Consider the following 11,929-nt stretch of genomic DNA (forward strand, 5'->3'; position numbering starts at 1 on the left):
CCCTGACCATATCATCCCACCACCCCCCACCCTGACTATATCACACACCCACCCCCCTGCCCTGACCATATCATCCCCTCCAACCCCCACTCTGATCATATCATCCCCTCCTGCCCTGACCATATCACCCCCCGCCCTAACTATGTCTGCCCTGACCATATCATCCCCCCACCACACGCCCTAACTATATCTGCCCTGACCATATCATCCCCCCACTCCCCCGCCCTGATCATATCACCCCCTGCCCTAACTATATCTGCCCTAATCATATCACCCCCCCACCCCCTGCCCTGACCATATCACACCCCCACCCCTATCTTGACTATATCACCCACCCACCCCTCCTGCCCTGACCATATCATCCCCCCACCCCACGCCCTAACTATATCTGCCCTGACCATATCATCCCCCCCACTCCCCCGCCCTGATCATATCACCCCCTGCCCTAACTATATCTGCCCTAATCATATCACCCCCCCCACCCCCTGCCCTGACCATATCACACCCCCACCCCTATCTTGACTATATCACCCACCCACCCCTCCTGCCCTGACCATATCATCCTCCCCACTCCCCGCCCTGATCATATCACCCCCTCCTGCCCTGACCATATCACCCCCTCCTGCCCTGACCATATCACCCCCCACCCTAACTATATCTGCTCTGACCATATCATCCCCCAACCCTGATCATATCACCTCCTGCCCTAACTAAATCTGCCCTGACCATATCATGCCCCCCCCCCGCCCTAACTATATCACCTCCCTGCCCTGAATATATCACCCCACCACACTCCTGCCCTGACTATATCATCCCCCCACCCCCTGCCCTGACCATATCACCCCCTCCTGCCCTGACCATATCATCCCCCCCACCCACACCCTGATCATATCACCCCTCCTGCCCTGACCATATCACAGACACACTACCACTTTGCACTTTGAAAGCTGTTCTTTCTGGACATTTGCATATCAGTGAACATTTACTCTGCACACAACAAAGCACACCTTTATGCCCTGTCCGTTGCATTTAGCAGAGACTCTTATTCAGAGTGTTCAAACAGGATGTGTATCCTCACTAGTACAAATAGGTAGAGTAAACTCTCCTTAAACTTGGAAACCTTCCACTTTCTTTCATGCTCTGAGTAGCTTGACGATTCCACCTTGCTGCTGCCCAGGTTGGTAATTTTTGAACAAGTTTTTGGTTCTCTTCACAATCGTTGAGAATGTTTAAGTCTTCTATGTGGGGCATAGCTTCATGACATGTTTGAATGAAATCAGCAAATGCTCTAAATCCCATAGAGTCATTTGTTTGTATCTTTGGCCATTTTGAAAGTCTTTCTCTGAAAGCTTTCTGTACAACAAATGGGTGTCCATACCTTTGGTTGAGGCGTTCCCAAGCATCCTTGTATGCATCACTGTCATTTCTGTAGAAGATGCCATCAAGCATTCGTCGAGCTGAACCTCCTACATATTTCTTTAAGTAGTGCAGCTTGTCCGCGGGTGAGATGTTCTTTTTATCAACAAGTGCTGTAAATGAAGCTTTCCACTCGATGAACTGTATTGAGTCACCTGTAAACATGGAGGGCTCTGGCATTGGCAGCCTATTCATTGCAACACTGTCCTGTAACGCTTGAGCTAAGTAAAGAATGTCTGCTTGTGGAAGTGAGTTAGACACATTGTTACTGTTAGAGACTTGAATGGGAGCAGACTGTGGGGGCCATCTGAGCTGCTCTGCTACAGTCAACATGAGCGCTGCTTTCACACTTTATCTCCTGATCATAAGTTATTAGCCTAGCTCTTGCTGCCTTAAACTCCCTTTCAGCCTTTAGTCTCTCTAACTCATGTTTTTGAGATTCAAGTTCTCTTCTATGGCTTTCCTCTAGATGTTGAATCTTTTCCTTTTGTTTTTCTTCTTCTAGTAACACCTCATGCTCTGCTTCCTTGGCTGCCAATTCAGCAGCAGCCTCTGCTCTCTTTATGGCTACTACTGACCTCGCAGAGCTTGACTTACTGACAGATGAGTGTTTACTTGCATGTGTGACCGATGAACTGTAGATGGATTGAGCATAGTCTGGTTCAAGAAGCTCACGTAGGTGTGTCTTAACTTTGTCGCTGTCATAGTCATCAATGCCTGAGAGTCGTTCAAGTGCAACCTTGATAATGTCCTTTGTGACTGCTTCACATGCATCTATTAGTCGCCTTGTGTCACTAGAGGGAGTAATGCCTTCTCTAATTTCAGCATACAACTTTATGACATTGTCTCTGTCTTTCTCTAATGTGTCCATGAGTGAGGAGATTTCACTGTTTGTTATGTCTCCCTTTAATCGCTCTCGTGTTGTACGGATTTGTTTTTTCCATTGATCGTAGACTTTGAGAAGTCGTTTTTCCTTTTTATGGGCCTCCTCCTCCTGATATGCCTGCATTTATTTCTGTAGGGTTCCTTTGACGAACGGAGTGTGGAGGCTCCTCTTCCTTGTTGACCTCCGGGTCCTCTGTGTATTCTGATTCCTTTTCAGATGCTTCTATGCTGAAGACAGTGCAATACAGTTAACCATCGAATCCCAGAAGACCTTTGTTGAAGCCGTGGAGCTGGAACCTGAAAACGGCTTTCACTGGGACCTCAGTGCTGAGCGCAGTCTTCTCAGACTGGGGCAAGCTCTTACTGTAGCGTCCCAGTTGAAAAAATGGTCTCTTAAACTGATGGTTCACAATCCTTTATTATAATGCCTTGTTGTAAACACATCATAAGAGCTACAAATATACAGAACAAAAATACCATTAGTAACTCAAACAGTATGCTGCCTTTAACATTTTCCTTATTAATTTTCCATGAATGAATTCTGTACTTTAAATTATTACAACCTTTTATCCATGACAATCTTTAACTAGAGTGCTGCTATCATGCTTTTATCATATATATTTAACTCTTTAACATTGTTTTCTATTATTTCTGTACCATTAAATAAACAAAATATGCCATGGTCAAACATTCACTTTACATAACAACAATTAAACTTACAAACATCTGTATCGCTACTCATGACTTATTTACATGATATACATTTACTCTGGTGGGCAGCGAACGTAACTACATCACTTAACAACATTTGCTCCGTGAAATATAACTAAATATGCAATCCCCACAAAACGTAAATACCGATCTTGTTCCCTCATCAACCAGGTGCTAAAGAACCATTAGCGATGTAGAATTACTCCTTAACAATCCCGTTTTCCAACCTTAACTGTGGAGCACACCTTCTCTCTGCACCCCTGAGTTCGCACTGCTGGCACGTTTTTTAGACAGTCGATCTACGACCTTTCAAAATAAAAGCATCAGCTGCGTCACTGCTGCAGCAAAATAATAAACACTTATGATCCAATTTACAATAATGAAAATACCAAAATATCAGGTCAGTTACACATCTTACTAAACAAACTTATTGACATGGGCTTCAAGAACAATGCACTCTCCTGGTTTGAGTCTTATCTCACTGGACGGTCCTTCAATGTGTCATGGCTTGGACAAACATCAGCGCGACACCACCTCACCACAGGTGTGCCCCAAGGCTCAGTGCTGGGAACTCTCCTCTTTGCCTTGTTCACCACCTCTCTAGGCCCAATCATACATTCACACGGCTTCTCCTATCACTGCTATGCAGATGACACACAGCTCTATTTATCCTTTCCTCCAGGTGACACTTCAGTGGCAACTCAAATCTCTCACTGTCTCTCTGACATATCTACATGGATGAAGGAACATCACCTCCAATTGAATGTATCCAAAACTGAACTGCTGGTCCTCCCAGCCAAGCAAGCTATTCTCCACAACATCAGCATCAAGCTAGAGTCCCTATCAGTGGCTCCCACCAAGGCTGTAAGAAACCTGGGTGTCATGGTTGACCATATGGATAAGTGCTATACCTGCTAAGCCTGCTCTTGTGTCAAATACAAAACCCAAATGTATATAGACCCCCCTCAATTCTAATATATTTAGGTTTATAGCACTGTTGTACCATACCTATTTTCACCCTTGTAACCCACTAATATATCCCTGCTCTATTTACTGGTCTTTCTTTCTGTATGTTTCTTGTGCACTATTTACAGTTCTGTGACAATACAGTTTCCTTCAGGATCAATAAAGTGTTATCTTATCTTATCTTATTTTATCTTATCTTAAATTACAATGCAATGTTTTGGCACCTGTGGCTACTGCAAAGATGAAGGTGAAACGGGAAGGTTGGAAACAAGAACTGCAGAATAAGCAGAACTCAGCTTCATATCAGTGTGTGAGGTGTGGGTTTAGGCAACATGCCCTAAATGTAACTATGTAAAAGTCCAGAAGCTCTGATATCCCTGCAGAGCACCGATCAAGTGCTGGTTATTTTTTGTGTTCTGATGATGTATCAGACTGTTGAAGGGTTGTCCTGTTTCATAGGGGATGATTTTAAACATTACATCCTGTAACTCAGTGCCAAGGGTCAAGAGGACACTCAGAAACAAGGGTAGAGGTAAAATGTAAGGAATGGAATTCCCCAGTGCTGTACCATGTATTATGAACCATGTACCAATTACATATGAACGCCTACTGATAGTTGATATTACAAGAAGTGTATTTGAATAAATAGTAGTTCATTAATTCATTCATTCATTATCTGTAACCGCTTATCCAGGTCAGGGTCGCGGTGGGTCCAGAGCCTACCTGGAATTATTGGGCGTAAGGCGGGAATACACCCTGGAGGGGGCGCCAGTCCTTCACAGGGCAACACACACACATTCACTCACACCTATGGACACTTTTGAGTCGCCAATCCACCTACCAACGTGTGTTTTTGGACTGTGGGAGGAAACCGGAGCACCCGGAGGAAACCCACGCGGACACGGGGAAAACGAACATGTTAATTTAACAAATGAAGTGAATTAATTGATACATACCCTGCTGTGTATAAAGACTATGTTGATGTTGTTGACAGCCTCAATGAGATGTCCTTGTGTTTTAGTTGATACTAATCCTGTAGAGCAGGGGTGGGCAATTATTTTTTCCATGGGGCCACATGAGAAACAGAAAATATTGTGGAGGGCCGGCCAAAAGGCTGATCTCAATTCTGCATAATATTAACTGTACTTCTTTGTAAAAAGCAGTAAATAGCATTGTTTTGACAAGCTGGTAAGAGTATATGTTATAATTAAGCAATGAAAACATGAGGTTGCCTTCCAAAAAATGTAATTTATTCAAGCGAATTTCACAAAACAATGGGAAAGGCAATTAATCACTAAAACGGCATCATAAAAACACGCTAAACATGCAAATAAAAATAAAAAAAGAAGCTTGGTAAAAAAGCCTTGCTGCTTTTGCAGTTTAGCTAGCAAAGCTTCCGATGTCCGCGCCCTTTCAGCATCAGTCACGTTCTTGTATTTCTCCCCGTGTTTCGTCTCGTAATGCCGACTCAAATTGTAGTCCTTAAACACGGCGATCTGCTCCCCGCAAACTAAACACACGGCTTTACCTCTCACTTCAGTAAATAAATACTTAGCAGTCCAATTTTTGTTGAAAACCCTGCATTCGGCATCTACCTTTCTTTTTTTAACATGAGCAGACATTTCTGAGGGCTAAAGTCGTCTTGTGACTTGCTAGTGACAACGATCAAATCACGCCCATGCCTCAATATACGTTTTGTGTCATCATGTACGTAAATAAAAAACAACTTCAAAATAAAAGCAATGCAGCTTCAGTCCATGCATCAGGTAAAATAAGAAAATATGTTTATTTTGTAATTTCCAATTAACGTTACACGGGCCGGTCAGAGTCAATCAAAGGGCCGTATGCGGCCCGGGGGCCGTACAATGCCCAGGTTTGCTGTAGAGCGTTGATTTAATTTTTGACACATTTGTTTAATTTGTGGAATTAGTGAGGTGTGTGTCTCTCCTCCACAGGGTGTGTTATTGTGTGTGGAGGTGTGTGTTAATGAGGTGTGGGTCGCTCCTCCACAGAGTGTGTTATTGTGTGTGGAGGTGTGTGTTAGTGAGGTGTGTGTCTCTCCTCCACAGAGTGTGTTATTGTGTGTGGAGGTGTGTGCGTGTGTGTGTGTGTGTGTGTTGGAATGTGTTTTTTTGTGGGGCATTGTTTGAGGAAATGTCTAAATCTTTGAAATTTTAGCTAACTGTGAATTCCTATTCTGTGTGGAACTTCAGGAAACTTTTGGTGTGCCTGTGCATCCTGGTACTTCACATGTCCCCTTCTTGTCTGACATAATCATCCAGTGTACTATGGTGTCCAGACGCACATCTGGGACTGGAATTCTTGCCGTGAGTCCTCTTTTCTTCTGTGCCATATATTCCCTGGCAATTGTTGAGCTTGAACGTCCTCTTTTGTGCTTGAGACTTTTTCCACTTTTGCAAAGGCCTTTAGCAATGTAAGACTTAAATGTGTAAAGCCTAATTTGCTCCTCCTTTTTCATGTCTGCTGCATCACAACCTCTTCTGTACAGCAGCCATGCAGTCACAGAGATTGTATCCAAGAAATGGAATACCAATCAGTGGTACCACTTCGTTGGTACACTGCGATCAGTGAGTCAAGCAGATCCACCCCCCCCATAAGCTTATTATACTCCTTCACCACAGCAGGACAGGGGACCTTGAGCTTTTGCTTGCCGTCCAACCTTTCAGCCTCAGTGACTGGGTATGGTCCAATATAATCACTAAGCCAGGTCACAGAGCGATTATCATACCACTTCACAACACGTAAATTAGTTTCTCCAACCATGGCAGTGTTCTCTTGAAAAGCCCCTTGTCCTGTTTTCTTCTGTTCTTTATCACTCATTACACTGCTGCCTGGTAATCTGTTGCTACGGACAGTACCAATAGAACAAATCCCTTGTTGAGCGAGGGGGGGTACAAGAGGGACACTGGTAAATCAGTTGTCAAAGAAAAGCTTGTGGTTCTTGTGCTTTAGTACAGGTTTAGCCAGCCGGAGGACAACATTGCCGCTTGCTCCTACTTCTGCTAATTCAGGGGGTTGTACAACTCTCCCTGTATAAATCCCAAAGTTGTGTGGGACACCATCAAAGCTGGCCAAGAGAAGTATCTTGTATCCCCATTTCCTTGGTTTTGCTGGCAGGTATTGCTTCAGTCTGTTTCTTCCCTTGAATGGAATCATCTGCTCATCTACAGCCAGCTTCTCACCCATTGGAAACATGTTCAGTTTTGAGGGCAGATGAGTAACTAGTGGACGGATCTTATTCAGTGGATCAAATATTTCCTCTGTTCTATCTTGATTGTTGCATAAGTGCAGGAATTTTATGGCCTTGCACCCAATGATTCCAGGTAGGCTCAAAACTCAATAAGCTGTTACAGATAATGGTTGCAAGAATGAATGAACATTACAGTACCCAGAAACTGCTCCAGTTCTTTGACAGTGAGATTCAGGGGCTTGTTGAAATCACATTGCATAGCATATACATTTGACTGCTCTACAATGACTTACAAAAACTGCGTCAGGTGGGACTGGTTATCATCTGATATTGGAAGGTTGCCCTACCATTCTGGGTAATCAATAAAGTTCACACTGTGTTGGGTTCTTTGTCAGATACATAATCAACATCATTTTCTCCATCTTCAACCTCAGGTTCAGGGTCATTATCAACAGGGATAAATTAGATCTTACGTATTTCATACATATCTTATTTGTATAATTTCATTCCCATACTGGAAGCATAGTACACATTACATTCTACTAACTGACTCCTGACTTCTTAACTTCTTCCCAAACCTGATTTTGGGGTTCATTCTTCTTCCCTGTCACTTGTCTCAAGCTCACTTTCCTCACTGACGGAAGGAATGACCCTAACTGCTCGATCAGGTTCCTGTCGGTCATAAAATGTCTGTGTGTCCATTTTCTGTGAGAACTGATAGATAGGACAGCAAAAACATTGAATGAGACCATTATTTTGCACCCTAGCACATATCCAAACATTCTGCATTACATATAGCTCTAAAATGTAGTCTAATTGCACAATGCTGCAATTATAAAAACATGCAGTTTTAGCATATAAACAAATGATGTATTTAAACAATAAAATGTAGTTTATTAAATATTTATTTACATACAGATATTTTTGTGTGAATGTATGTTTATTTAAAAACATGAAAAACCAATGCTTTTTTTTACACTTTGCTAGCACTGTGTCCTATGCAGCACTGCTTGCTGAAAGGATTGCTCCACCCTCAGACAGACAATGACACGCACTTCAGCACCCCATGTTAATGGTCACTGACATATCATGTGACATTGGAATTATTTAAATATTTATTTTTATTTAGAGATAAGATTTTAGGGACAAAAGGTAGTTTGTTGCCTGAGGGCAACACTATGGCATAGAGGGTTAAGAAATATAGTCAACTGTCACGCCTGTAGCGGCGGACATCTCGCTTCCTCCCTCAGTTCAGGACACTTCAATACTTGAGTCTGGGAAAGACTCAGAGAACTTCAACTCCCATGATTCAGCTGATAGTCACCTGACATCACCAACCAATAGAACTCCTCTCACACGTTCCAAGTCACCTGAGTTCTAATTCACAGCTGTTTCGGTTTTAGCTTAATCACTCACTCACCATATAAACCCGGACTCTTACCTTCACTCTTTGCCAAGTATTGCTAACCCATGTTACTTACTGAGCGAACCTTATCTCTGAAAGCCTACCCGTGTATGACCCTTGCTTACGTTTCTCTGGACTCTGTGTTTTTGATTACGGACTGCTACTATTTACTACGTCGTGTTTCTGACCCTAGCCTGTCCCTCACTATTCTTTGGATTGCCCCTTTTGTTGTAATTGTTTTCTCTTTACGGTGTGCTTTGCACATCCTTAAAGTAAATCTCTTTTTGTTAAACACCCGCGAGCGTCTCTGTTGTTTACCAAGCCTGACATCAACAGCCTTTGATCAGAAAATGATACTGATATAAACTGATGTCAGGTTAAAAGTTTGCATTCCAATGTTCTGAAATACATTCTAAGATCTTGTATGTCCACCCTTATTCTAAAGTTCTCCTATGAACACTCTGTTTGCTCTGAGCAGTGTTTTTATATTTCTGTGTAATTTGGGCCTTGTGTTACACATTTGCTACTGTTCTACTGCACTGACGGACTGTCACAGGAACTGCCTTCTTCAAACCTGCAGACTGGGAAGGCCATTGCGAAACGTTCACCTTCTTTTTAAACCATACTTCAAGGGACTTCTCTTTATGGCAGGATCCATCAACACTTCATTTGTAGCTTTTTAACTGATGGTAGGAGGCTTTGGTCTAAAATGCTCTTAATCAATCTTCTAGTGTGTTTACATGTTCCTTACTGGCTTCTTACTGTCATGTGTTTAGAAACTCTAGGATGTGCAGAGTCTCCTACACAGTTTTTTATTGTACGTGGAGTTCTCATGCTTTGTTGCTCATGTCACAGGAGTTAATATTTAGCTCCAACCACATCCATGTCATCTTTCGGGTAGAGAATGACCACTGAGCTCTCAACTCTAGGATGTGCAGAGTCTCCTACACATTTTTTTTATTGTACGTGGAGTTGTGTGTTAGTAAGGGTTTATTGTCTCCTCAACAGTGTGTTATTTAGTGTAGAGTTGTGTGTTATTGAGGTGTGCATCCTGTCCTCCACACAGTGTGTTATTTTGAACTGATACACCTCACCCTCACGTTATCCATTCCAGAGTGTGGTGCAGTCCATGGTGCTTGGCCAACATGCAGCTCCACTGGTTTAGACAGCTCAACACACTGCATGGTTGAGGGGTGTGGCCAGCTTATATCTCACAGCTGGAGGCCATGAATGATGGATACACCTGACTGGCCTCACTGACTGTGTCCTTACTCTTATAAAAGCTTGACTCATAGTGCAGTTTTGCTTGCTCCATGTTGGTGTGGGCTAATGTAAAACGATAGAGTTACTGTGTGTCAAGCCCAGGCCATTTTAGTTTTCTGTTTTTCTTGGGTGTCTCTAGTTTGGATGATTTTCCCTCCACAGAGTGTGTTACTGTGTGTGTTAGTGAGGTGTGTGTCTCTCCTCCACAGAGTGTGTTATTGTGTGTGGAGGTGTGTGTTAGTGAGGTGTGTGTCTCTCCTCCACAGAGTGTGTTATTGTGTGTGGAGGTGTGTGTTAGTGAGGTGTGTGTCTCTCCTCCACAGAGTGTGTTATTGTGTGTGGAGGTGTGTGTTAGTGAGGTGTGTGTCTCTCCTCCACAGAGTGTGTTATTGTGTGTGGAGGTGTGTGTTAGTGAGGTGTGTGTCTCTTCTCCACAGAGTGTGTTATTGTGTGTGGAGGTGTGTGTTAGTGAGGTGTGTGTCTCTCCTCCACAGAGTGTGTTATTGTGTGTGGAGGTGTGTGTTAGTGAGGTGTGTGTCTCTCCTCCACAGAGTGTGTTATTGTGTGTGGAGGTGTGTGTTAGTGAGGTGTGTGTCTCTCCTCCACAGAGTGTGGAGGTGTGTGTTAGTGAGGTGTGTGTCTCTCCTCCACAGAGTGTGTTAGTGTGTGTTAGTGAGGTGTGTGTCTCTCCTCCACAGAGTGTGTTAGTGTGTGTTAGTGAGGTGTGTGTTAGTGAGGTGTGTGTCTCTCCTCCACAGAGTGTGTTATTGTGTGTGGAGGTGTGTGTTAGTGAGGTGTGTGTCTCTCCTCCACAGAGTGTGTTATTGTGTGTATCATCCTCCCCCTCAGCACCTGCAGTAGGGTGCAGCTGCAGCAGTGCAGTCTCTGACTGAGGGAGGTTTTTGTACGACTCTATTTCACTGTGTGAACACTGAGCTACCACTGATGATATGGTAACTCTGACAGTAATAATCTCCTGCATCGTCAGTCTGGACGTTACTGATGGTCAGAGTGAAGTCAGATCCAGATCCACTGCCACTGAAACGATCTGAAATACCTGACTGTCTAGTGTTAGCCCTGTAGATCAGGAGTTTAGGAGCTTCTCCAGGTTTCTGCTGATACCAGGCCAGAGCAATATCAGCAACAACATCAGAGCTGGTTTTACAGTTGATGGTGACTGATTTTCCTGTAGAAACACTTGTTTCTGCTGGACTTTGAGTCACAGTCACCTGGCCACTGGATCCTGAAGGAAAGATTAACATATTTAACATATATTTGTGTTTTAACGATTATTTTAACGTGTGTTTTCAGTTGAAATTCTTATATTGCCTACAATTAATGTTTTGTATTTTACATGTGAAAGTATCTTATTAAATATATATCTGCATCTCATAAATCTATAATTACAAACACAATAGTCTTACATCAGACATAAATCTCCTCAAACTGAAGCTGAGTGTGTTACCTCTCGTCCAGAGCGCCAGTGTCCAGATGAAGATGGAGACCAAAGTCATGGTTGCTGTGGGTGAAGTTTGTGGGGCAGCAGCTCTCAGTCATGAAGTGTTAAACTCACAGGACTATAAACACTAGCAGAGCACTGAAGCATGGGCTCATGATGCAAAGTGGACCCTCTCTATGGAAATCATCTTTCTAACAACAATGAGGAAAGATCATCATATTTATTTGATATTGTTTGATCAAACATTTCTGCTCAGTGTGGAGTCTCATGTTTAAAATCCTAAACTCTAACTGTCTCTGCCTTTCATTTGAGGTTTTCTGCAGCTGCTACTGCGGCTCCATCTGTCTGGATCAGGGCTGGAGGACTTTTGGGTGGAGGAAACACAATGATAACAGTAAGAATCTTTTAAACTATTAATGAATGTTGAACAGTTTTCAACAGCAGCTCTAATTTTTACTGATTGAATTATTTATGAACACTTCTGATGAAAGTGAACATATAATCACCAACACAGAGAGTGGAGCATGTTTTTATTATTGTCATTAATTGGATCTGGTTTTAATATTAGTTGATATGATTGTATCTGTGATTGTAATTGGAATCTGAGATGAAA

The 11,929-nt window shown here is 42.9% G+C and overlaps 1 gene segment (V, D, J or C); it reads right to left on the bottom strand.

The window, feature by feature from the left end:
- Window positions 1-10,774: 10,774 nt before the first annotated feature.
- On the bottom strand, window positions 10,775-11,371 carry LOC136694153 (immunoglobulin kappa variable 3-15-like). The segment is given in 2 exon segments: window positions 10,775-11,100; window positions 11,323-11,371. Coding segments are annotated over 2 exon segments (375 nt in total).
- Between the last annotated feature and the right edge of the window lie 558 nt (window positions 11,372-11,929).

This window comes from Hoplias malabaricus, chromosome 4 (assembly GCF_029633855.1).
Source record: "Hoplias malabaricus isolate fHopMal1 chromosome 4, fHopMal1.hap1, whole genome shotgun sequence".
Taxonomy (NCBI): Eukaryota; Metazoa; Chordata; class Actinopteri; order Characiformes; family Erythrinidae; genus Hoplias; species Hoplias malabaricus.